At 47.6% G+C, this 26,484-nt stretch overlaps 1 protein-coding gene across 1 annotated transcript in view; it reads right to left on the bottom strand.

Annotated features, from left to right (window-relative positions):
• Window positions 1–11,046: 11,046 nt before the first annotated feature.
• The window catches only part of ASIC1 (acid sensing ion channel subunit 1), a 170,911-nt gene continuing 155,473 nt past the window's right edge, over window positions 11,047–26,484 (bottom strand). The window contains exons 3-11 of the mRNA XM_044421494.1: window positions 24,161–24,311; window positions 22,917–23,044; window positions 20,874–21,024; window positions 17,754–17,810; window positions 15,487–15,640; window positions 14,733–14,824; window positions 13,438–13,517; window positions 12,028–12,129; window positions 11,047–11,151 (exon numbers count right to left, since the gene is read on the bottom strand). Coding sequence (XP_044277429.1) covers window positions 11,047–11,151; window positions 12,028–12,129; window positions 13,438–13,517; window positions 14,733–14,824; window positions 15,487–15,640; window positions 17,754–17,810; window positions 20,874–21,024; window positions 22,917–23,044; window positions 24,161–24,311 — 1,020 coding nt within the window. The remainder of the gene's footprint in view (window positions 11,152–12,027; window positions 12,130–13,437; window positions 13,518–14,732; window positions 14,825–15,486; window positions 15,641–17,753; window positions 17,811–20,873; window positions 21,025–22,916; window positions 23,045–24,160; window positions 24,312–26,484) is intronic.

Raw genomic sequence — 26,484 nt, 5'->3', positions numbered from 1 at the left:
GGGAGCCAGCGGTGGGCAGGGCTGAAGGCAAAGGGGTGAGACCAGCAGCAAAAAATGCCTGCCTGTGTGTGCTCAAAATTCGTACTCCCAGTGACTAAGTTTGAGGAGAGCTATTTCAGTCCAAAGATTGGTAGTTGGTGAAAATGGGTGGGGCCAGAGGGAAGGGGTGTGACCATCTGGGCAACTCGAGAGGACCAAATGGCAACCCCAGAAGGCTGAAGTTTCTTTATTTGGATTTTAGAAGCAGATGCCTTCGATAATTGAGAAAGAAAAGTTGTCAAACCTTGGATGTAAGGTGAAGAGTGCATGTCGGGTGAGAGGTTATGGCAGAAAACAAGTTGAAGGCTCAATGCAGAATCACTAGAGATTGAGGGCATCATTTGTCAAAGAACTTCAAAAATGTTAATTTACAATAGTTATATTTCCTTATAGTATAGAAAGCTCATGTTTATGAGAAGACCTCTGCTAGAATAGGTCAAAAACCTGTTCAGCATTTCACTTCCACACTGGCCAATCAGATCTCTATGAGAAGCCCATGTTTGGATGGCACATGGCTTTAGTGGGGCCATAACATTTCCTCTTCACCAGGAATTTTGGAAAGCAAGCTAGACTTTAGCTCTCTCTAGCTAGAGATAATCTCTTGCAGTTAATAGCAGCCTGATCCCCACTACAATTTCTAGGAGACTTTCTGAGAACCCGAGGCAATTAAATTGGTGTAAACCAATATGTTTGCATTCTAGAGAGGCCCTGGATGTATCTCTATGTGTGGTGATCCCAGTTTTGTTAAGCAGTCCTCCCTCCATTGAAATACAGTTATCAAAAATCGCAGTTTCTTTTCTGGGATCCACCTGCTTATTTTAATTGCCAAGGAACAGATCAATGTTTAAATTCCAACACTTGCCAACATTTCAACATTTATGCCAATGACATGTTAGGATCTAGCCCCAAAAGGAAGAGGGAACTTCTGCCCACGGGCTGGGTACAGATTTTCTCTCCTCCCCAGAGTCTCTTTGATCAGCTGCTGATTGGCGGGGCACTCATTTCCTGCAGTGGGGAGTGGATGGGGCCCTGGGAGAACATTGCTGGGGCTTCAGTGTTGCTTGCTTCTGGGGATCGTATGCGCATTGCTGTCTGGAGAGGATATTATTTGGGTGGTGTGGGAAACTGCCGCTCTGTCACTCAATCCCCATAGGAGGAGTGTGAGAGGCTCTGTTCTAAAACAGGGAAGGGACCAGTTTGTGCTTACCATATCAGGTAAACTGATTCTGGTTCTGAACCCTGCCAAGTGGGAACCACAGAGAAGGTCTTGGGACTTCACTGTAAGGGTGTAGCTGCTGCTCACCTTGGTGCAATGCTCTGTTGTGAGAAGATAATGCACTTACCCAGCTATCTTGAAAAGTATCCAATACACAGCTGGATTTTCATAACTCCCCCTTCTAGCTTCTGGGGTCAGAATAACGATGAAGGGTTAGAGAGTATTAAAACAGGTCTCCTTGCCAAATAATCAACAAAGCACAAAGGTGACAGGCCTACCTACCTACAGTTACATAGCAGGACATGACAGGGTCCGGAGACAGTACGATCTGGCTTTCCCACGCAATGTGCTTTGTTCAGTGTTGCTAAAAGATGAAGGAAGCAAGGCTGGAGCTGGATGAAACCTTGCTCAGATGTGGCAAGCAGAATTGCACACATTCTCTAATGATCTGTGTTTGCTGAGTGCTACTAAAGAGCTTTGAAACATTGGTAGAGGGAATTATGCCGCTGGTGTCTGTGAACGGAGTGTGCTAATGCAAGTTCTGTATTGCCAAGAATATTGCATGGTGCTCAGTGTATGAGGTATATGTGTGCAGTGTTTACTTTTGTGATACAAGCTGGGAAATGAATTTGACTCCCAAGGCAATTTTTTTAGTAAACTCCTTTTTCCCACAAGTTTGGAGTTCACTATTTGCTGTAATGCCCTTATTTCATTTTCGCAGCCTGACTGACTCTTCCATGGAGAACTTACTCAGCCCTGTGTGAGTGATATTCCTGAAGAGGCAGTGGCTTCTCTTTCTGCCCTCCAAGTAAATCCAAATTCACACACTTTAGAGGACCAGTGGGACTGCACTGTAATTGGCTAGTCTGGTAGTTCAGTACAACCTTGAATCAAAGAAGTCAAGCTGATGGGATTTATATCTGTACTTTGGGGGATTATTTTGCCCTCCAGATAATTTCCCCCACTTCCATTCTCTTTTGTAGTGGAGGGGAAATAATTAAATAATTTCACAATCCCCCTTTTTGGCTATAAGTATGCTAGGTTTTTTAAAAAATGACTATTGGCTATGCAGTGGCCCTAGTCAAGATGGAACATTGTGTTGTCAAATGTGCCATTAATCCAGGCTTCTCCAACTGGGTGTTCATATAATTTCCAGCAGCCAAGCTGTCATTAATGCCATATTTATTTAGATAGTAGATTGCAGTACAGAATCTTAAGAGATGGAATAGAAAATGGACATTCTGTTGCAAAGCAGGATTACTTTTATACTAACTTTCCTGTGGATAAAACCTATACAGCCCAGATTGCCAAGTATAATTTGTGATGAACGGAGCTGAATGCAGCTCATGCTCAAGTACTCTGGATTACCAGGTGCTTGGTAATTTGCCTGTTTTTGTAGTCCAAGGCAAGCAGTAGGAAGAACAGGTTATTAAATCCCTGATGGGCTACTATTAATCACTGTAGTCGTGGCCATCTCTGCCTATTTTGATCCTAGTTCTATTATCACACTGCAGCCTGAATTAGTCATCTTCATGATGCATTAACGCAAGAGGGGTAATTAATTCCCAGCACCACATGTCTCCTTTAATAGCGATTCAGAGGACAAAGTAAAGTCATTAATGACGCCAGATTGCAGGAGTCATTGCTGGGCAGTCTGTGACTGTTCTGGGAATGTGTTACGCAACCAAAATATAAAATAGGTGAAGGTGGACTGGGAACATTCTCCTTAGAGCAGTTTCATTTGGGGAGTGCAATGCCACTCCTCCATTTCAAAACTGGTTTGCGAAGGACAGAGGTCAGGCAAGAGGTTTGTGTGCTCCACTCTCCTGTTCCTGCAGTGGCCGGCCGGATGGCCACAAGAAGCCCCAACACAGGGCATCAGTGCCATCAGACCCTTCTGCTCACGTTCCCAAGCAAACTGGTCAGTGGCAAAGCATCTCGGCTGCTGGAGGCAACATACACCCATCATGTCTGGGAGCCAGTGATACCTTATTGCCCACAAATGCATTCACCCTCCCCCCACCTTTAAAAACGTGCAAGTTGGTGGCAACTCTTCCATTATTTATATGCTTTGTCTCTCCGGACAAAGAGCCATCCTGCATTGTTCTGAAATGCTGTGCTTGCAGTATCACTGATCCAGCACCAGGATGGGAAAGTGACCTGTAGCTTATTGTAGCGACTCCTGTTGGTAGCTTTAAAAAGAAAAGAAAAATCAAACTGTGCATGTGCATAGCCTCCAAAGAACAAATAACTCCTCCTTTAAATATCCACAGAATGTCTAATCTCTGCAAAGGGAAAATGAGTAAAATTGGCATTTATTTTGTCAAGTTTTATGTTGCTTCTTGTGAAAAATGCACAAAGCCATTCACAGTAGAATATTTACAATTGGTGTTCACCACTTTTAATGTGTGTGTCTGGTTTAAAAAGTAGGCTTTTTCATGACCCTCTCTCCTGTTGACTGGTACAATGCACTGAGACAGCACTTTATTATTAAATAAGTTTTTAAAAATACCTACAAATGGTTGTAACAGGTTCATAAAAGACACAGTCATAGAGGGGCGGGTAGATTGTATGTGTCTACTCTCTGGTAAGCTGGGATCGCAGCTTCAAGCTGTGTGTGTGAGTTGTGTGGACTTGTGTTACTAAAGGGGTTCTTCAATACGCATAGCATGTCCTTATATTCTGCTATATGTTAACTGGAGTGGGGGAACGCCTGGAGAAGCGGCCAAATGCTTAAGAAGTCAAATGAAACACACAACCAAATATTGCAGTGCATTCTCTCCCTCAGAACTATATGCTTCAATTAGGGGTTTCTGTCAGCTCGGAACCGAAGTCATGTAGTCCTTTCAGGCCCCACTTACATGGGTGGGTAAGGAATGTGATATAGGAGAATTTCAGGAACTGGGAAATAAAAAAACGAGACCCTTTTCCTTAATCACCATTCTGAGGCTTCCCCCACTATTTCAAATGTATCAGATGATGGAGCTTCATAGAACAGTAGAGTTGGAAGGGGCCATGAAGGCCATCGGGTTTATCCCCCTGCTGTTGCAGGACAACAAGTTACACCATCCCTCTCAGATGGATGTCTGGTTTCTTTTTGAATGTCTCCAGTGTGGGCAGCTGGTTCCAGACAGCTGGTTCCATTATTGTATTGCTCTGACAGTGAGAAAACTTTTCCTGATGTCCAGCCTGAACCTGGGTTGTTACAACTTGACTTGATTATTCCATGTCTAACACTCTGGTATCAGCAAGAAGATATCTTGACTTTACTCCTTGTGGCAGCATTTGAGGTACTTAGAGAGTGATAGTATGACCCCCCTCCGTTTTCTCTTCTCAAGGCTGAACATGTCCAGTTCTCTTCATCTGTCTCCATAGGACAGTGTTTCCAAACTCTGGATCATTTTTGTTGCCTTCCTCTGGATCCTTTCTACTTTTATTGCATCATTCTTAAATCTTGGTGCCCAGAATTGGATACAGTATCCCAGATGAGGTCTAACTAATGCTGAGTACAGGGGGAACTACTTCTTCTTGTGATTTGAGAGTGATACTTCTATTAATGCATCCCAAAATAGCATTTCCCTTTTTGCAGCTGCATCATATTGTTGGCTCATATTTAGCCTGTTGTCCACAATTACTCCAAGGTCTTTTTCAGTTCTGTTGAGCCATGTATTCCCCATCTTGTTTTGATGCATTTGGTTCCTTTTTCCTAGGTAAAGAACTTGGCATTTGTCCTATTGAATATCTCTCTGTTGCTTTCAGCCCTGCGTTTATTAAGATTGTTCTAGGTTTTCTAGGGCAGCGGTTCTTAAACTGTTCTGTGGAACCCTAGGGTTCTGCAAAAGCCTTGTAGGGTTCTGCAAACAATCTCAAAAATCAAATTTAAAATGGATTTTAAAATGAAACCACATGATGTCAACTATTCAATTTTCAGTCCAAGCAGCAAACAAGGAAATGCATTGCATCATTTCATTCCTAGGACTCTTTTGTGTAGTGTTGGGAATAATAGAAAGAAATCATTTGGGATATTACTATATAATAACTTTATTCATTCATTATATTTAAAATGTTTTCTCTTTATTTCCAAACCTACTACATTATGCAAAGCACTCAGGCAACAGGAGCAGGTAAAAGAAAGAACTTTTTACAATGCTTAGTAAAAATCAGGGAAAGAATTAGGGTTTCGTGGAAACAAAATGTCTTCAGAAAGGTTCCATTCCTGAAAAAGTTTGGGAACCTCTGTACTAGGGTATTCACTGTTCCACACAGTTGTGTTATCATCTGCAAATCTGATTATCTTTCCTTGTACTTCCTTATCTAAATCATTAATAAAGATGGTGGAAGAGCACTGAGCCCAGGACTGAACCCTGAGGCATCCCATTACTTTCTTCCATCCAGTTTGAGAGGAGGCCATTGATGAGTACCTCTTCCTTCACCGTCCTTAGAGGCAGCAGCCAACCAAGGGCCACTGGAATGAGCTGCTGCCCAACCGGTCCTGAGCACAGACTGAGCAGAGAAAAGGATCGGCCTAGACGGTGCCCTCCTGGGGCGCTGGGCAGGCACCTTCGAATGCTGTCTTGTTCCTGGCTGGCAGTATGTTGGTAAAGGGCTTCTAACAGATGAGCAACTCATTCTGAGAAAGCTGCCCAACACCATTGAAGTCCAGACTCTTCTGCTTCCTTGGTACTGACAGATTATGGGATGTCTACTTTGGTCAACATTTACTGCCCAAGGCAGTGATTTGACCCTGCAGTGTTTCTGGGTCTCTGGTCAGGAAGAGTGAATGCCATAACAAATCTTCAGAGGAAGCTTTACTTTGCTAAGTGTGGAAGTCAAAACAATGCACATTGTCTTATTGATTGCGGAGATGGTGCGACTGCCATTTTGGAGAGATGGGATGCCAAGATGTCCATTCCACTCTGAAAAGTTCAGTTTGTTCAGGTGAGTGTCTCATATTTGGGGTGGGGGGTCCACTTTACAACCCCAAAGCCCTGCCCAGTAAATAGGTACATCACAGAATAAAGGTGCAACCCTTTGAAGTTTTACACAAAAGAATTTGCAAAGAATTGTGCTCTAAAGGTCCTTTTATTGATCATGCAAGAAATGACTTTCTCTGCAATATGTGATCTGTTAATGCCAGGATGGAAAGTGGAAGCAATTCTGAATTTTCTTTTTTATCAGAAGTACATATGACCAAAGGCACCTACTTCGGTACAGGTTTTACAGTCAAATTAACAGATGTGAAAAGTGCAGGAGGCAATTTAAAGGATTAGTGCCATGCTGTACCTCTTCATGTCGTCAGGGTCCAACTGTGAGCTCTCCCCCTCCACGCAAACTAATTTCCACCAATGTAGATTAGCTATGAGGGTTTCCAGGGCAGCTGGCCAGCAGCTCAAGTTAAAACCCACTGAACTGCTGGAATTTTGCCCACACCTGGTGGAACATGTGAAACTCAGTGGGGGAAAAAATGAAAGCATTATTCAGTTGGTTGTCAACTGCCCTGCCGGAGAGAGATAGTATGTTCTTACTATTCTGCTGTTGTTCATCCTTACCACACTCTTTTGGATTAGACAGCTATTCCAATTTTACAGATGGGAGCCAAGGCTGATAGAGTGTGACTTGACTGTGACCATGTTGTGTGTCACAGCTGAGGCTGTATTAGAAGTGCAATCTCTCCGCTCCAGGTCTGGAAGCTTGCAGTGTGTACGAATATCTAACCTGGTCTCCATCCGATGGATGCTCAGTGACTGCGGTTGGTGCAATGTCAGGGCAAAAGCCAGCTCTTTGGCCTCTGTTAGCAAGGACAATGTGTCTGTACTCCAGGCTTGTTCCTAGTCCTGAAGCAAGAGTACATACAATGCCTGGGTGTGCATTGCCATCCCTTGCGTCCCCGTTCACTCCATGGAAGCAGTCTGCTTTGAAAGATGCACTTACTTGATCCCTAAGTCTGTTCTACTTCCATGATTAGAGCCTCACTCCAAATCACGAAATGTACACAAATGCAGCCAGCATGGGGTGGTGGTCTGAGTATTAGGCTGGTCTGTGAAGCTCAGTGGGTGACTCTGGGCTAGTCACTCACTCTCATTCTAGCCCACCTCACAGGATTGTTGCTGTGAGGCTAAAAATGGAGAGGCATAGGTCAGCGGCCTTGGGCTCCTCACAAGTGGAAAAAAGGTGGGGTATAAATGCAAAATAACAGTGACAATGATGATAATAATAGTCATAGGAGGACCAATCCTCACTCGACCACTTCTGCACAGGCAACACGTACGAGGGGAAATCCACACACGGGGCTAACGGGTCCGGTGTCTGCCAGGCTCCACAAGCACGGCAAAGGGCTGCCCTCCTCGCCCCGCACCCAGGGCATCCCACAAGCCAGAGGCAGAAGGGGCTTTGCTGCTTGTGCCCGCCCGCCCTGCCTCTTCCAGATCAGGGGCTGGATCCAGATTTAGCACTGGTCAGAGAATTGCCATTGAAGCCCATGAGGCGTGTTACTCATGACTCACAAGCCCAATCAATTTCCCTGGGTCTACTTGAAGTACACGAGATCTGGATCTAGGCCTAAGGGTGCCCGGCCTGACGCACATCTCCTCCTCCCTTGCCAGGGTGCTGCCGCCTGCTGCCCGCAGTGGGGACTGGCACCTCGCTGCTCTGATGCCACAACGGCAAAGCACAAGTGCAGAAGAGGAATGAGCAAGGCTACGGAATCCTGCAGCAGAGCAAAGGAGGAAAAGGCTGAGTCTCCATGGTTGGTATCATCCTTTATATCATTAAGAGGAGCAAGTTTTGATATACAATGCATTTGTCATCTTCTTGTGCTTCCTATGAAAATGTGTACATAGTACAGATACCAGAGAGAATTCAACACTTTATACACTTGAAGGCATTCAGAGATTGGTAGTTGGAAAAAAAGTATAATGGCACAATATCAAGGCTTTTGAGTCTACTAGATGGATATATACACTGACATGGCGCATACAGAGGAATGTGTGTGTATATATCTATATATATATATGTACATATATATAATATATATCATATTTTATATATAAGAAATATAAAATGAGCATGAAGTAATAAAAATGGACAAACACATGGGAGGGAGGGGAGAAGGGATTAAATTTGAACCCTATCTTCAAAAGCTTTCAAGCAGAAAAACGACCAATTGGAAATGAAAGAAAAAGAAACAAAAGCTCTCAAAGCAAAGAACCCTCCGGAAAGCTCCATGGGAAAAGTTCTGGCCATGGCAGGGTGGCAACATCTTTGGAAAACCAGAGCCTTGGGAGACTCGGGGGTCCATACGCAACACCCCCTCTCTCAACAAACAAGTCCAGACCCAGCCCTGAAATAATAAGGATCAAAATAAAATAAAGCTTTTTAAAAAGGAGATTTTATTGCAAAAGCTCTTAAAGGAGACCTTTGGCCCTGGGCACTGCCCCTGCAGTGCGTCTTGGTTGGTCATGTTGGGAGAAGCTCTGGGTTGCACCAGGGACGGAGGCAGGCACTCAGTGCAGTGGGGCCAGGTGGGAGTGGGGCAGGGGTTTCCTCTAAGAATGAAAAGAACAAGCTTCTCCACCCGGGAGTGCGCCCCACAGGGCACCAAAGCACCAGGCAAGAGCCCAAGAAGCCGTTTTAGCCATGGGGGGACAAGTGCCATCAAGGCCCATGGTTCCTGTGGGGCTCTGGATGGATTTCACAGGGCTGGGTTCATTTTCAGCCTTCATTTAATTTGTCCGTAATCCCCTGGGTCTCTTTTCACTCATGGGCTCGTAAGGCAATGAGGGAGACCACTCCTCCCTGGCTGCTGCATAGGACCCCTCACATGCTAGCCCACCACAGACAGAGCCAGTCAAGCTTTCTTGCTCCTCTGTCTCTTCTCTCAGGACAGGGCTGGGCACACAAGCCCCCTTCAGGTTCATTCTATAAACTGACATTCTGGACAAACCTGCAGCAGGCGGGTGTCATTCCCTTGCTTACGTTGTGTGGCTGGGCTCTCTCTCGATTGCAGAGCTTGTCTTGTCTTAGGCATGGTGTCTGCCCAGGGGTAGGGCTTAGGAGCAGAAGGTAGCCCCTTCTGCGCCTAAGGAGCCAGCTCCTCCACTCTCAGCGCCTCCCCGCTTTGTTGCCTTGCTCAGGTGGGGCACTGTGAACAGACCGCATGATAAAAAAACAAGCCAGAAGCAAACACTATGAAAGCCAGGCCTGGCCACCCTGCCCAGTCTGTGGTTGCCTCCAAGCCTTCCAGCTGGCCACCTGGGAAGGCCCTTCTCCAGAGGGAGCCCTCTTCCATCTTGGCTTGACTATCAATGGGCTTGAATGGCTGAGGAGCACCACAGCAAGCTTAGTGACCTCCACAATCAGGTTGCAGCATGGATGTCACAGGACTCGGGGTTTCTTTCAGGGGCAACCAGAGGGCCTGTCTTGCCAAGGCTAGTGAGAGAGGTACTTTACTGAGCTGCTCTTCATTTAGGTCTATGCTGACAAGTTGGCAAGCACTTCTCCCCTTATCACTGGCAAACAGGTCCCTGAAAGGTGGGACAAAAGGGTTGTCTGCCCGTAGACATTAAGGGGAAACTTGTTCTGCGCAGCGTCACAGCAGGATGGCCTAGAGGCTCCCTTTCGTCTTCCATGCCTCAGGTGCTCAGGCCAGTAGGCCGGACCTGCTGTGGGTCACCCCTGCATTTCTGTACAGCCAAAGGAAGGATGGTGTGTTATTTCTGCCTGCAGAAGAGGAAAGCCAGGATCAAATGCAGGGCAGATTGCTTCCTTCTCCTTTCAACAACGATGGAACTCAGAAGGTCTGAAAACAATCTGGGTTTTTAAAAAAATCCCACTGAGAACTCTGAGGAATGGCCAGCTTCCCCCTGAACCATAATATTTGAGAGTTTCATATAACCCCTCAGAACATGCACAGAGGGGGCTTGGGCACCTCAGAGCTGGGATGTTTTGAACGTTGGAGCAGTTGATCCCCCGTCACTCACCTGCCTCTTTCATGCGGGAGGGGAGGGGAGGGGACGGGACGGGAGGGGAGGGGTGCCCAGGCCCGGGCCTGGGCCCAGAGCAGAGTCCAAGTGCTGGACCAAGTGAGAAACGGCTAGCTGGATGAGACAAACAGATGAGAATATGTCCTATTGAAGTGGCCCTCACAGTTCAGTCACAGTCTTGCTACTGGGAAAGGCGTGAAGGTGGCCTCCCATAATGCACAGCAAGAGGGGTAAGGGTGGCGGTGCGGAAGGGAACTGATGCAGCACCTCCTCTGGACAGGCTTGGCAGCCTCTATGGGGAGAACACCATGGGGGGCAGCCTGGCCGGAGCTCCTGCAGGTTCTTCTTGGCATCGAGATTAAAAGGGAGGCCACCTCTGCACAAGATGGCTGCCCCCCTGTGCAAGGCTTGCTGTGGGCATGGAGCAGGATGGAGACAGAAGGAGGGACAATCAGACAATCCAGATTTCTGGTGTGTGGACTGGAGAAGGCCATGCCCTCCCCTCCACTTGACACTGCAGAAGGTTCTCCTGGCAGCCTTTCCATTGAGTTAAAGTCCAAGAGCATCGTTGAGACGAGAGCAGAAGCCAGAGTGGTCCTGGCAGGACAGACCCTGCCTCTGTTCAGCTTGCTCCGTGTGCGTATCACTGCCTTGGGTGAATGAGGAGGGGCTGGAGTCAGCTGCCTCCCCTGTGAGTCTGAGATAGCGGCCCTGATAAGTAGGTTGGCAGGTTCGCGGGCTGGGCTGGGCCAGGGCTGCTCAGCATGGGCCCTTCCCTTTGGTAGTGTTAGTTGTACATCCAGTCGTCAGTTAGCAGGTAAAGTCCTCGAAGGTTCCCCGGGCCGGGTGGTGAGGTAGGATGTTGGCTGTGTATGTCATGCTCGCTGGGTGGCCTCGGATGTTCTCACACGGATTCTGGAGAGCAGAGGAGAAGTAGGGAAGAGTCAGCACAGGCAGTGGCATGATAAACAGAAGGTTGTGCCGAGCAATTGCAAGATGCTGGAGTGCAAAGGCGGGAGGCCATCCGTGGTCACTCTAACTGCGACCTGAACTGGCACACATCCAGACTTGAATGGGCACCCCACTTCCTGTCCCAGCACCCCGGTGCCTCTCACACCATCAGCCACAAAGGCCTCTGTGGGACCTGGTCCCTGCTTCACCCAAGGTGGCCCAGGAAGAGGAGAGATGGTACTGTGGAGATGACTGCTGCCTCCACCTTCTTAAGTGGCCCAACGCAAACCAGGGATGATGGCGCCCTTCCTTCGTTAGTACCTTCACTCACCTGTGGGCCCACATTGTTGGATCCTGGAGGCAGCCGTGGAGATAGGGCAGTGGCAACCTGGGAGGGCATTTCGTCTTTGAAGGAAAGACGTAGATCAAAGATCCATCGCCACTTTAGACCCACAGCCAGTTATGGGCGGTGTGTCCAAAAGCTCACAGAAAGGGGGAATCCAACCTCTGTGTACCTATACTCATTAAGAGAATGGGACCTTCTCTATGGTGGTCACTGCGACTCCCTCCAAACTACAGAAGCTGTCAAACTTGCAGTAGGGCATCCAGCTTTTCCTTTCTTTTCCTGGCCAGGCTTCTGTGATTTAAGACAGTGGTGGGCAACTTAACCCTCCAGATGTCTGTGCTTGAAACTCCCATCAGCCCCAGTCACTATAGCCAGAGTTGAGGTAGGACAGGAACTGAAGGCCCACACTTCCCGAGGGCCACAACGTCCCTACCCTGGCTTTAACAGAGGTTGGTGGCATACGGGACTAATGGAACCTAAGGCAAGGCACTCACATGGCGCTTCACGTCATCCAGGCTCAGGGCTACACCCTTGTCGCTGTTGTTACTTTTGTGTTTCTTCTGGCACTTGGCACGACAGAGGCGGAACTTAATAACCTAGGAGGCAAGAGGGAATTTGGTTTTCTGAAGCAAACCCTTGGGAAACAAACCATGCTATGAGATGGCCCTACTGTTTTGCTACAGTCCCATTGTTGAGTGGAGCTGCCAGAACAGGTGCAGGACGTGGATGCCCAAGAGCAAGGTAGCAAACCACCCAGGTGCAGTGCCTACTTCCTTTTGCTTGGGGGGTAACATGGGCTGGGCTGGGCAGTGTTGTAGCCAACCAAATTGCTGGGAGGCCTCTGAGTGGCCATTCCACTAGGGACGGAGTTGGACTGCAGCAGAACGAAGAAGGGGGTAGCCAAGAGCCCAGGGCGCCAGCCAGTGCCTCAGACGAGTGGAGCGGTCCGGGGAGGGTGCGACTACTGTAAAAGCATCTCTGCAACATGCTAAAAGAGGCAACGATATGGCCCAACAGCATCATGGCACTGTCAGAATATTTAGTTCACCTTTTAAAAAACATATTCAATGACTTTTATATGGCCCCTTCTAAAAACAGTTCTTGGGGTGGCTTATACTAAAAGAGAATCGATACATAAACCCTAAATTGTAAATACAACCCTAAAACCACAGCAGGGTGGGATAAAAGAACCACTGTAAAACTCCCAGCAGCCATAGATTTTCACACATCTTGAAACTCTAAAAGTGTCGCGAGATCTATAAATCACTTAAAAAGCAGTATTAAAAGTGAAAAGGCCAAGGGAGAAGGGAGAGGCTGTCACTGGGAGCCCTGCAAGGCTGTTTTTGCACATCAGCCACAAAGAAAGATGCGCATCCCAGGGAGTTGTGAGGAAGAGCACTTTATTATTCCATAGTGGCATAGTTGATGTCTGCCCCTCCTTTCCTTCAAAAACCTCCCTGTACTTTCCATTTCCATCTGGTTGCCTGGGAGTGCCCATGCAGGGACGAACCAATCCAGTTTCTGTGTGGAGCGGCATCATGTGCCTCCACAACTTCCTCCCTGAGGCCTCATGCCACGGCAGAGACCTTTTGCAGCTCAAGTGCCAAGTCCGCGTTGGAGAAGCCCTCAGAGGACGTGCTCCAGGGGTGCCAAGGCAAACAGCGCAGGGGAAACATTTTTGCTTGAAGCTGTTTCCACCAGAAAGACCGGCTTAGCGGAGGCATGTCAACCTTTCAGAATGGGGGAGGGGGGCTGCCCAAAAGCTGGGAAACCGTTAAAGGGAATTTTTTGGGGGGAGGGGGTGTGGCCAGATGTAGCCTGCAGGCAAGCAATCCCACACCCCTGCCATATACTATGCGGCTCAGTTCCCCTTCTCCTCTTATGTTCCAGGGATGGAAACTCACCTCGTAAGCATAGTCAAATAGCTCAAGCACAGTTAATATACTGGCCCCAATGAACAGCCCCATCTGTCCCCCAATGTCACCTGCAAACAAGAGGGAAGGAGAGCAATCAACTGGCACGGAGATTCGGCACATTTCCCCATCACTATCCCTTCCAGAGCCCCAACATTCAACTCTTCTGACTTGCATGGCCCATCACTAGACATTGAGAGGGGGAAGATGGTGATTTGGGAAGCCATTTGGGATCAGAAGAAGGGGTTCCCAAGACATGCCTTCTGAGTATTTTGGCCCGAGTTTGCTATCACTGAAGAAGAGTGGTGTTTAGGGAACTTTTCAACATCCTCTGTCAAGCCCACAGCCTGATCTACTAGCTAGACCTGCTCTTGGATTGCCAGAGGGTCTACAACTCCAATCATCCCTGATCATTTCAAGGGCTGATTGGGAATGGCGGGAGCTGTATGCCAGCATCTGGGACCCAAGATTGGAAAAGGCTGCACAAGACATGTGCCAGGCCCAGGCCCTCACGCCCTATCCCTGCCCTTCCCACTGACCAGATATTTTTTAAATCACAAGTTGGCAAGCCCATTTATAGCTAGAAGGGAGAATCTGTGGAAATAAAAGATGAGATGAACAACCAAAAAACCAAACACCTGCCCTCTGCTCTGTCGCATGCCTGTGCTTTCTAGCTTGGCCTGGAGGTTGCCAGCCATGACCTATGCTCAGCAACTGTTTTTATGCCCTGCTATATTAATTAAAAAGGGGGTAGGCACTTTATGGCGCTCCAGCTATCTGGGCCTACAAGGCCCATCAGCCTTTGCTAGCATAGTCTACATAATAGGAGCTGTAGGCCAAAACATCCACAACTTGTCTAGCCCCGCTTTAAAACAATGAGAAATAATTTGCATTTAGTGTAATTTATTTTGTTTTGGATACTATGAAGAGTGACAGCTATAGAGGCCATAGAATCCTTCCTCCTGGAAATCCTACTTAACCATCTTCCTCCTCCTCCTCTCCCCCAGCTTCTGATTTTACTAGGCATTGCTAATACCTCTTTGCAGCTAGATATGCACTTGTGGGGGGGGGTCTTGGAAATGAAAGCCAGGATTATCGGGATGCTGGATCCTGTACTCAATAATTTTTTCACTTGCCAGGCACCATTCTAGAGCTGCACAAAGCACACAGTCTTCATCAGGAATTGCTCTGGGGACTGTCGTGGGGCACTGAGCTCAGCCGAGAGTCACCCTTCAGAAAGCATGCAGGATTCCCACCAGCTTGTGGCCAAAAAAAGGTTATCTCACCCAGAAGTCCAGCGACTTCATATGCTTTCTTCTGCTCAATGGTCTCATAGTTCAGCGCCTCAAAGAAAATGTCCAGTACCAGGATGTTTTCCCTGTGCCAGAGGAAAGGAGGGGACAGGGTCAAGAACGGCACTGAAACAAAACTCCGCCTGGCATTGACTGGGAAACCTGCATGCAATTTACCTTGTGAATGAGCCCAACACTGGCATAGGCTTACCTGCCTGGGACCAAGAGTTGAAGATTTAACTAATACCAGTCCAAGGCATGGAAAACTGTGTGTTGATCATGAAAGGAAATGGTGAGAGAGATCACAGAAAAGGGGGATGCTGCCATTTGTCCAGTGATGTGTGACACTTTCTTCACAGATGTCAAGGCTGATACACCAGAGGCTGGAGATGGGCCCCCCACTCTGTGTGAGCTGCCGTGAGGAGCTCTCCCTGGCCTGGGCAATGAAGAGGGATGCTCTGGAGGTGCCCTGCTCACCCAGCCTGGCTAGGCAGTCCTCCTAGGAAGAAAGGGTTATACGGGCTTCCTAACTGGGAGGGGAACTTGACAATGACCTTCCCTGCTTTGGTGTTTCTCTGCTCTCACTCTCAGGCATTGTCCGAGGTTCCTGCTCCTGGCTGTTGGCTTACCTCTGATAATAGCCTGTGGCTCAGTCCTAACCTTCTTGATTTTGAAGTTGCCCTCTTGGGCTGGGCAAGGGAAGTAGCGAGTGGCTTGAGGGGGGGTCAAGTTGGGCAGATGCACTCACCCAATGTACTGCTCACTCCTGTTGTATTTCTTGGCCAGGTACTTGGCGGATGCCTTGCTGGGGATCTTAACCATGGAGAGCTCCTTGCCATAGCGGGTGACATTGCAAGGCATTTCACACACGCAGTAAGCATTGTCCCTCTCCACCAAGAAGTCTGTGGGACGGAGGAGGAAAAAAGGCAGAAGTCACCGGGGGTCAGCTCAAAACAAAATCAGATCAAAAAGGGAAGCTTTCGTTTGGGGGAAGAGGTGTACAAGGCAGTGTTCTGACTGCACCTGTATGTTACCTGTCCTTCAGAATACCAAGAGGCTTCTTATGTGAGGCCCTCGGGGTCTTCTATCCAGGTACTGATTGGTGCCCACATCTGCTTAGAGTCAGTGGCATTTATAGCAGGGATGGACCCCCTTCTTGCCTTTGGCTGACCAAAAATGGAGGGCCAACCAAACATGATCAGTCAAATTCAACACAAATTGAATTTAAAGTTGAATTTCTGTTTTCTCAAGAACGGAACTTGTTCATAACTCAGGAACTGCTTATATTCAGCTAAACTAAGCTATATTCAGCACTATTTTGAGGGTGAGCTTTGGGATATCAAGAATATCAAGGGATAGAGGCTTTTCTCACAAAAATATTTAGTTGTTCTGTGACCATTGTACCCCTTCCCCAGTGCTGTAAACCTGAGCATGGGAATTTGAAAGTACGCTGCACCGCAGTAGAGGAGACACACCTTGGACCAAGTATGGATAGGATCAGAGCATCCAAGGGCCAGTCATTTGGGAGACACTGCACATTTTCATAGATGAAATCCCCACTACCACCAGGGGGCAGTGATGGTCCCTAGCTTTTAGATTACCAAAAAAAAAAAAAGAAAGAAAGAAAAAGGAAAAAGAAAAAAAAAAGGCAAATTCATGGAAGATGATTGATTGACTGATTTGATTTATATTGTGCCTTGCTGCCAAGAAGAATGGCATTCAGCATAGATTACCATCACAAATGCAACTTGATTAAAATAATAAAACAAATGCATTAAAGGACAGTTCAAAAGACAGCAACAGGGTAAAAAAAATCGACCCAACATACCTGCTTACATGCCAAAGGCCTTCTTGAATAAAAAGCCCTTTGCCTGTGGTGGAAGGACAGTGGAGAGGCAGTGAATGTACGCCTCATGACTGGAGCTCCCAAGCCTAGGAGTGGTCGCTCTTGAGAGGCCACGAAATGCACCTCCAGAGGCAGTGCTCTCAAAAGATCCTACGACCTGGGCAGACTTGTATGGGACAAGGTGGCCTTGTGCGTAGCCTGGCCCCCAGCCATATAAGGCATTACCAGTCACAGTGGAGCTTCTGCCCAGAAACAGTCTGGTAGCCCATGAAGCTGTTGCAGCAAGGGGGTTGCGCGCTCCCTGAAACTGATGCCAGTTGACAGTCTGGCCATAGCATTCTGGGCCAAATGTAGTTTCTGAGCCATTTCCAAAGGCCACCCCATGTGTAGCATGTTCGGTTGCACAAATGGGATGTGACTAAGGGAGCTGTGACTGGCCAGATCAGATGTCCCTTGGAATGGGCACAGGGCAGGTCTGCCAATAGCTGTTAGCCGTGATAGTCAAACAGAATATCCATGTTATAAAGCTGCTACAGATGCAATTAGTTACTGGGTGCCGCTAGTGGCAAACAACAGGAGAGGTCCATGAATATTATGGCTTGCTTGTGAACTTTGAAAGACGTCCGGGTAGCCACCACTGGAGAGGGAAATAATTTAGCCTAAGGAAATTAGAGTTGGAGGGGCTCATCGTAGCCCACCTAGTCCAGCTTGATGCAGGAAATCCGGAACTAGAGAGGCACCCCCAACAAATGGATGCTCAGCCTTGACTTGAAGACCTCCAGTGACATCCCACTGTAAGGTGATTCGCTCTAGCACCAAACCACCCCATTAAAAAGTCTGCCCCAAGCAGTCAACTGAGAGCAATGCTAACCCTATCCCAGCCCTGGTTCTGCTTTCTGGGCAGCAAAGAACAACCTTTTGCCCTCTTCTCTATGGCTGAGCCTTAGCTATCTGAAGAGTGATGTCTTGTCCCAGTATAGGGCACAGGGCCGATCCAGTATTGTTTTGCCTAGAGCAATATACTGTAGCTCCGATTACCAGGCAAACCATGTGGGATGGCAGCTTCCCTTCCCGTGTGGGTGCATTTCAGATTGTTCAACCGGGGGGACAGAGTGCCGAGCTAGCTGGACCTGTGAGCTAAGCCAGCAAAGCAGCTTGTCGGTGCTCACCAAGGGCTGGGTCCGCACACTCCTTGTATTGCTCAGGGGTGCAGTAGGGAGCGTCACCTGCAGGGAAACAAAAAGTAATCATGTCACAGGGCATCTATTCCGACCTTCTGCACTCACAAGCAGGGAAGGGGATCCCAGGGAAGGCAGGACATGCAAGATCTGGCCAAGTCTCCCACTCCCCAGTATGTGTGCAAAACCTTGGGCACGGGGGCCAAAACTGGACCCAGAGGGCCATGCTCCTTCCCTTGGCCACTTCTACATCTTCCAAGCATCAAGTGGCTTGCCAGCAATCACCTGCTCCCTCCCCACCAATTCTAAAAGAGTAAAACAGTTATGTCAGTGAATGACAACATACAGGTATTTTACGTATTTTTCACCCCTTTTCCTTTGGCCCCGCCTCTTTTCCCTTTGGCCCCAACCACAGCTGGAATTCAGCCCTGAGGCTGAAAGAGCTTTTGAAATTCTGGATTCCCCACTAAAGCAGTCCAGTCTAGGAAAAGATTTACAACCTGATTCTGTTGATTCTAGAAATTGTCCCTCGGTTTTGCCCATGGTGTGAGTCGGGCATCATGTTTCTTTACAGTCCACACAGACCATGTAGGAAATTGAACAAGTGCAGCTAGTGAAAATATTGTCACTGCATAACCCTTGTGTCTGGTTCACAGAAACTTTGTAATGAAAGGCCCAGTTAAAGCAAGATCAACGCAGTCATTAAATAAGCAAAGCTGGATCCAAATCTTTGCAGCTGCCTCTGTCCCATTTCGGCCATCCAGAATCCTGATTTCCTATTCTCCAGTAGCCTGGATACCAACTGGTAGGTCCCATCTACCTCTGAAAAACCCACTCTCCTTTCCCTATACCTGTAACCATTTTTCTGTTTGCCTTTTCCTCACCACGAGATGCAGCTGACCAGAATAAATAATACATTGTTTAATTTTGCTAAGTAGATAGTTTGAAAAGGTTTCCTGCTTAACTGGAAAGACTGATTACTGACTCAGGGGTGGGGTGGGGTGGGGTGGGGGTTGAGGGAGACAAGGGATCCGAGAGGGAATTTCTACAATTATGGGAATTATTTATTTATTTATCTATCTATCCATTAAAAACTTTTCTATACTGTCCACTACCAAATAGTCTTGGGATGAGCCTAACTGGGGACACCTGTAACAAACTTTTTCAGCAGTACTGAACCTGCCCTTTGCACAACTTTTTCCTTATTTGGTCCTTGTTTTGAAACAGGAACGTCTGGAGACATCCGCCTGCCCAGGAAGCTTTGTCCTCATTCTGACCTGAACGTACGCGGCCTCAGTAACACTTGCATGAAGTGACTGATGAAGGAGCATCAAGATTTAATTTGGTTCACAGTGGGATTCCCAAGTGGTTGCGATTGTTCATGAGACAGGAACAGGAAGCATCATCGTCATGCTCAGATGGTTTCATTTGTGCTCAGTATTGTCATCATGACGCCACACTGGATTAAGCATTAATTTAGCATTGTGATGACAAACTAAGCTGATCTGATTTTGAAACGAATGTCAGCAACTTCCTGGGGAACAGGGGATATTCTTCTACTCCCTCTTCAAAGGACTGTTTCCAGCCTGAGTATTGAAATGGCAGAAAACTTGGTATAGCTTGATTTAAAATGGAAAGAGATCGAGAGCTGTGTATTTGACAAAATGTAATGCTAAAAATAATCAAAGAAAAAAAATCTTTCAGTTATATTCTGCACCTAAAAACTGAAAACCCTGCTATGGTCAAATATGTAGTGGTGTATATAATGCTATTTAACATATACATTTGGTTTACACTGGCTATGGCTATTGATGCCTTTCTCCTGACCACAAATTTCCTAGACTTTGTTTGTTTAGTCACAAAGTCATGCCCAACCCATTGCGACCCCATGGACAACATTCCTCCAGGCCTTCCTGTCCTCCATCTATTGTTCCCAGCATTAGGCCCTTCTCCACGGAGTCCTTCCTTCTCATTAGGTGGCCAAAGTATTTGAGTTTCATCTTCAGTATCTGGGCTTCTGAAGAGCAGTCAGGGTTGATCTCCTCTAGGACTGACCGGTTTGAGCTCTTTGCATTCCTGGCCTGACCACCTGAGAGCTTTTGTAAACTGGAAAATTCAGAAAATGGACTGGCAAACTGTGTGCTCCAGCACCAAACTATGAACCCCTCCGGGAAGTATTCCTCCTTGCAACTTAGACAGAAATGCTAGACTTGCTTGGCATTCCAGCCTCTACTGCAGGCTTGTGAGCACTCCTGGCAAGTCCCCTCCAACCGCCCGGCAGGGGAGCTGTCCAGCAGTCAGCAATCCACAGGCCTAGTGCAGAGCTGGTGAGGAGCTGTCCAGAAGATCGCCAGGCCAGAGCGCTGGTCTTAGTGCACAGCCTGGCTCCACTGTTCCTGGAGTGCAAACTGCATGCGACTCTGATCGTGCTTTGCATCTCCGTTCCCCTCCTGTGCTGCCAAGTGAGACTGGTATCAATGGGACCAAGTTTTCTTTGGGACTTTCGCAGTCACTGTCCTTGAGGACCCAGTTGTGATTGATTGTGGGGGTCCAGCATGAGTGGATATCTCCCTAATGGGACACATTAGGTCTCCTGAACCTGTAGGTTCCCTGTGTGGGGTATGGCCTCCAGGATGCCCTTTGGATTCCTGGCCTCCTCTAATCCTGGTTCAGCCTGGGGTCCATGCTGTAGTCCCACTCTAATGAAGAGTTTTCACCCTATTTTCTTGTATATTTGTACATTTCTATCCCACCTTTTCCTTCAAGGAGTCCAAGCCAGCATATATGATTGTCCTCCTCTCCATTTTAACTTCACAACAACCCTGTGAGGTAGGTTAAGCTGAGAGTCAGCAGCTGGCCCCAAGTCACCCAGTGGACTTCAGAGCCATATGGGGACTTAGGATTTGAACGTGGGTCTCCCCAGTCCTAGACCAACACTAGGTCCAACCATTACACCATGCTGCCTCTCAGTTCCAGGTCTGGGATCTTTCAGGGGTTAACAGGGCAAGCCAGCCCGTTGCCTAGAGTGCTGGCGGGGGTGGGGGGAGTTGATTGCCAGCAGATGTGGCGTGCCAGCCCACCACTTGCGATACCAGGCGGGCCCCTTCTTACCAGGCATATGCACCATGCGGCAGTTGCAGTTCTCGACCAAGTAGCGCGTCTCGCAGTCTATGCGGCAAGCTGTGATGCTGTAGGTATCGTAGAACTCGGACTCCATAGTCACAGATTTGCAGGCACCCCAGGGTGGAGGAAGATAAATGAGCTGCACAAGAATGGACCAAAGGAGGGGGGTGAGAGCAGCAGTACCTCTCAGCAGCAGCAGCCCTAAGTGGAGACGATTGTTCTGTTTGGTTCATGCTGCCAACAGGGACAAGGCCGATCTGCCCCTTCCTCCTCCACAGGCCTTGCTCCTTGGGCTACACAGCCTGGGCCTGCTGCCCTGGCCCCAAGGCTGCAACATCAACAGGCGGGAAACTGGTGGAGGCTGAACATTAGAGCCATGCACAGAGAAGTGGAGGTTCGAAGCCCACGGGATGCCTCCACACGTGAAAATTCTTGCTCCCACAAGAGGGTGTGCTGGAGCCAACTCAAACTTAGGACAAAGAGGAACATTGTGCACTCTGTCCCATGATCACAAGCTCCCTGTGGGTGGAGTGCTATAGCACGAACCATTATGGCTGACAGTGATATAGGAGTATTTAGTTTTAACGTTATTTATTGATGACACATTTATCCTGCTCTTATTCCAAAGAGCTCAGGGTGGCTTATGTGGTTCTTGCCCCCTTCCCCTTCACGATCACCTGTGAGGTAGGTTAGATTGAGAGGGAGCTGGACTGAGGGTACTCAGTGAGCTCCATGGCTGATTAGAAATTTGGTCCTTGATCTCTTTAGTCCTACTCTCAAGCTTCTGCAGCTTCCTGCTCATCTTGTATATAAAAAGAAAAATGTCTCGAAGAAGTGTTCTAGCCTTGTCTTCTACTTGATGTGCTAAATTTCTGTGTTTATGGATTTTTTGAGGCTGGGAGATTCAGTCATGCAATATGCAATCTGAAGTGATACAGTACCAGATGGGCTAGCCATGTGTTTCTTAAACAAGCATACACATGCACAATTGGAACTGGTTTAAAGGCATCCTAACTGGAACAAAGAATTCTTGCTTTCTAGAGTAGCTACTTTTTACCTTCTAGCCTAGATTTTCCTTCTGGAATGTTCATAATCCTTTTACCTGTTCTGTTTGAGACAATAACTCTGTGAGGTAGGTTAGAATGAAAGTACATGACTGGCTCAAAGTCACCCAGATGTCGCTAAGTGGGGACTAGAATCAATCTCCCAGGTCCAAGTCCGACACTATAACCACTATGCTACACTGGCTCTCAGGAGGTGAAAGACTGGGTAACACCCATCCTTTCAGAGCCTTCCCTTTCCCTCAGCCTTGATGCTAACAAGATGTCCTATTTCTTTATTTTTATATCAGTGTTTAGAATACTTATATGCTCACTTTCAGAGCAGCACACATAGTAAAATAGGACAAAAATAAAGATACAGTGATAGATAAGTAACTCTGACTGGGTTCAAACATGATACCGCACTTGTGGATTGAGTATGGGCTGTCAATTGAACTGTAGGGTTGTTGCTGAAATGTGGGTGATTGTATAGTCCGAACCTAGCTGAGAGAACAAACCATGGAGAACACCCTACAGTTTACAAACTAATAAACCATGGGTTCTCTTAATGGATTGTTCATGGTTTGTTAGCATAGCTGGGTTCAGACAACACAATAATCCATGGTTCAGCAATGATCCATGTTTCAGCAACAACTCATTTGATGAGTTCATTTATACTCAACAACAGAGCATGGGCTATTGTGTTTCTGAAACCTGTCAAGATGCTGTGTATGTGGCCATGCAGACAAGTGTAAACTTAGGAGTCACTGCTGTTGTTAGCCCACTGGAACCAACCATTTGACCCCACTCCCTTCACCCAGATCCAAAGACATGCTGGCTCAAACATTTCATTTTAACCGACTGCTCTCCCTGCAGTCAGGGGAGAAATAAGAATTTAACCCATGGTACCTGCTATGCCTCAACAGTGGGAATACACACTAGCACAGGTCTCAGAGGCTGGCTTAATGGGAAGGGTGCCTCCTTATCTTACCCGCTGCTCCTGGCAAGACACAAATGTCTGGAAACCGGGTGCCACCCCAAATCCCAGCTGGTCAATGAAAGGTGGCTCGTCCTGGCTGTGGATCTGCACTTTAATCCCAGCTTCAAATGAAGTCTCATCTGTGGCACAGAAAGAAGAAGAGTAGAAAGGGAGTACAGGTGACCAAAGAGGCACAGCTCTAGCTCAGCACCAGAAAGCAGGCATCTTCCCTGATCATGCGACCTGCAATCCGCAAGGAGACCCAAAAGAGAGCAGATGCATGAAAAGATGGGCATGGTGTCAAGAGGAGAAGATTTTGCCCTGTTTCATTCTCTCACTTAGGGAGAACACAGTCCCCCTGCTTCAGTTAGCGTCCTCTTTGCCTTAGTGCTTTAGGGCTATGGTTGATCTGATTAGAACCAGAGCTTCTGAGGACTTAAGTCGGAACCCGCACCATGCCCAGTCTAGGAGCAAATCAGGCAATACTAATTGAATAGTTTCACCTGAACATGCTGTCTGTGATCAGAACCAAGACATTTTAGGCTTGGAAGAGGTTTTCCAGGTCAAGAGGGGAGATTTCCAGAAAGGGAGGAGCCCCTGATGCATCTCTCTTTAGAAATTAGGAACCAAGGAACTCCATTTCCACAGGGTAAACTTTGAATTGGGATTCATGCTTCATCTCTACCATAGTCCTGACAATGCATCTCCACAACAAGCATTGTGGGGATGAGAGAGCAACATGCTATTTGTAGATAAGAGACAGCTCCTGCCTTGGCAGTGATAAGCTGGTTGCCATGGTAAGCAGCACAGGCCTCAAATGGGGGAACATGACTAAGAGAATGGGATGGGGAAAGGTGTGATGTGGGTGCAAGGAAGAAAAGTAATGAAGTGCCGCTCGTAACAAAGTAATGTGGGTGCAGGTCTAGAAAAGTAATGAAGCAGGGAGAGGCCTTGTGGATTCAGGAATGAGATGGAAAGGACTTAAAAAAGAATAAGGCAGGATGTGGAGGGGTCAGCTGGAGCCTGGAGCAAGAAAGACAGGCTGTTTAATCTTTCTTTGCCAACAGTGCAGTATCTTCCACCTCACCTAAAGGCCAGACTTTAGCTTAGGTGGTGCAGGGAAGACAAGGTGGTCCACAGCCCTCTCCTCTGACACGGTGTGGCCACGTCCCAGCATTTGGTGCCTGAAGCAACCTGATAAGGACGGCCCTGCGAAGTATCAACATGGAGACAGGGAAGCCAGGCGTAGCACTTACCCGTCTCTCCCCAGACAGGAAGATACTCATCCTGCTGGATGTCCAGCATGATCTCCAAGCCGTTTCCAGTTCCCCCCTTCATAGTGATGAGCGGAGGCTTGTCAGGCTGCCCTGAGTTGAATGTGTAGCACTTCCCATAGCGTGTGAACACCTGAAGAGAAGCGGAGGAACCAGAATCATCGACTGGTCTTCAACCAGTCCTTTCAACAGCTGACAATGAAAATGAATCATGAAATAAGCAGATCAAATATGGGCAGTGTTGCATCAGCAACTCTTGTTGCTGGTATAGTAACTATCCACACTGTGTGCTTTTTTCATTCAGTTTCAGCACCAGGGAAAGCTCCCCATCCTCCCCAGTAATTAGAAGCCATGATGGAGACCTTGAAGCCTGACTGACTATGTACAACTGCACTGCTTAACAGGAACATGGGATCTCAAACTGCAGTATGGCAGAGTTGGAACAAAAGAGGCTGAGGTACCACCAAGAGGTTGAATCTTGGTGACCCTGGTTTCCTCTCCTTCCCATCCCTATAAAACCCACTAAAACCCCTTCTCCAAAGACAATCAGAAGCATCCAGCACAGTTCCTTCCATTCCAGCTCTCTCACTCTTCTGTGTGTCTGTGTGTGTGTGTGTGTGTGCGCGCGCGCACACACACACATGTGAGACAAAGAAACAAACATAGAAACTGAGCAAGTCAGAAGGGGTCTCCCAGGCTATCTAGTCTGACCGCTGGCTCCAGCCGGCTCTGCTCATGACATGCCTACCATGTGCATGTCTAGCCTATCCTTGAACACCCTCACCAATGAGGCTTTAACCACCTCCCAACCAGATCTAAATGTGGATCTCCAACTCTGATTTTGGAGCAATACTTTGACCTCAAAACTGGGAATTCAAGAAAACCTGTGGCTATCTAGAAAATGTCTACATTTTGTGTTACCCATCACTTTATCTATTTAATCAATTTGTATGGTGCTGAACATATCTAAAAGTACCCTTAAGCAATTTAGAATGCCAAAATTAAAATGTATTACAAAAAATAGAAAAAGTCACCAGTTAAAATGTTTAAAACACAAACTAAAAATACAGTAACTACTTAGTGTAGCGCATGGGTCCTCAGAATAAGGCCTGTGGGCTGGATCTGGCCAGCCATGCCCATTTAACCGCCCGCCCCACAGGTTTTGCACTTGCCCGGCGTGCGGCTTGCTCACAAGGAGGTTGTTTTGGACTAGCTCGAAGAAAACAATCTCCTTGTGAGCAAGCTGGCGCCTTGCTGTGCACGCCCAGCGGCAAGCTAGGGAGGTCGTTTTGGACTTGATCGGAGAAAATGATCTCCTCATGAGCAAGCCGGCGCCTCACGGTGCGCGTGTCCGGCAGCGGCTTGCTCACGAGGAGGTCATTTTGGACTCGATCTCCTCTCGAGCAAGCCAGTGCCTCGCCCCACGTGGCCCCGGTCCCCGCCTCGCCTCGCATGTGTGTGCACCCCACCCCCTCACCAGCCCGTGCCCCCTCGCCAGCACCACCTTGGTGGCCTGCGCCCACCGCTGGCACCTGTCCACTGGCCCCTTTTAGAAAAAGTTTGAGGACCCCTGCCGTAGTGAATAAATTTATATACACTTGCCATAACTAAATATTTACCTCTAAGCAGTTTACAAAGCCCAAAATACATCACGATGAACACAAAGGGTTGTTTTGCAACGCAGGAGACCAACTCGTTCAGGTTAAACATTCTCAAAAGGGAATGTAGCTACAAAAACAATCCTGAAACATTCAGTAAAGAAAATGGGAGCAGAAACCACACTGAAATGAAAAGTGTGCAAATTTCAGAGCTGAATATTCACTAGCTGTTCCTTTTGCTGAAGAAGGATCGCCTCAGCCAACCTGGTACTTTGTACTTTACAGGGTAATTAATCATTTGTAGATGCCCAGATAATGGTCCCTGCCAGGCAATTCATGTAACAAATAGGCTAAGGAGTGAGGTTTGGCAGCTGCTACCCAAAGAATGTTAAAATGTTCTGTAGACACCACCTGAGTTCTTCCATCCTATCCATCCCTGTGCAGCGGATGTGTTTAAGCCAAATTCGTAGGATGATAAACTGAGGCACAGACTGGAAGCAGATTTTCCCAGTGGCCCAAAATGAATAAACAGCTATGCCAAATATATATACAGGCCATTAGTTATAGTTTGTCTCTGCCCCAGTTCCCAGAACCGTCAAAGGTATGAGGCACATCTTCGTAAGAGGGTGGAATCAGCCACAGGGGATTGTCCAGTCTAGGTTTCAAGTGCTTTGCATTGCTCCAGTAGCTGGAATGCTTACATACTCA

Source organism: Varanus komodoensis, unplaced genomic scaffold, assembly GCF_004798865.1.
Source record: "Varanus komodoensis strain SLA01 unplaced genomic scaffold, ASM479886v1 scaffold12, whole genome shotgun sequence".
NCBI lineage: Eukaryota > Metazoa > Chordata > Lepidosauria > Squamata > Varanidae > Varanus > Varanus komodoensis.
Note: the sequence above shows the minus strand (reverse complement) of the source record. Positions and strands in the feature narration are given on the sequence as shown.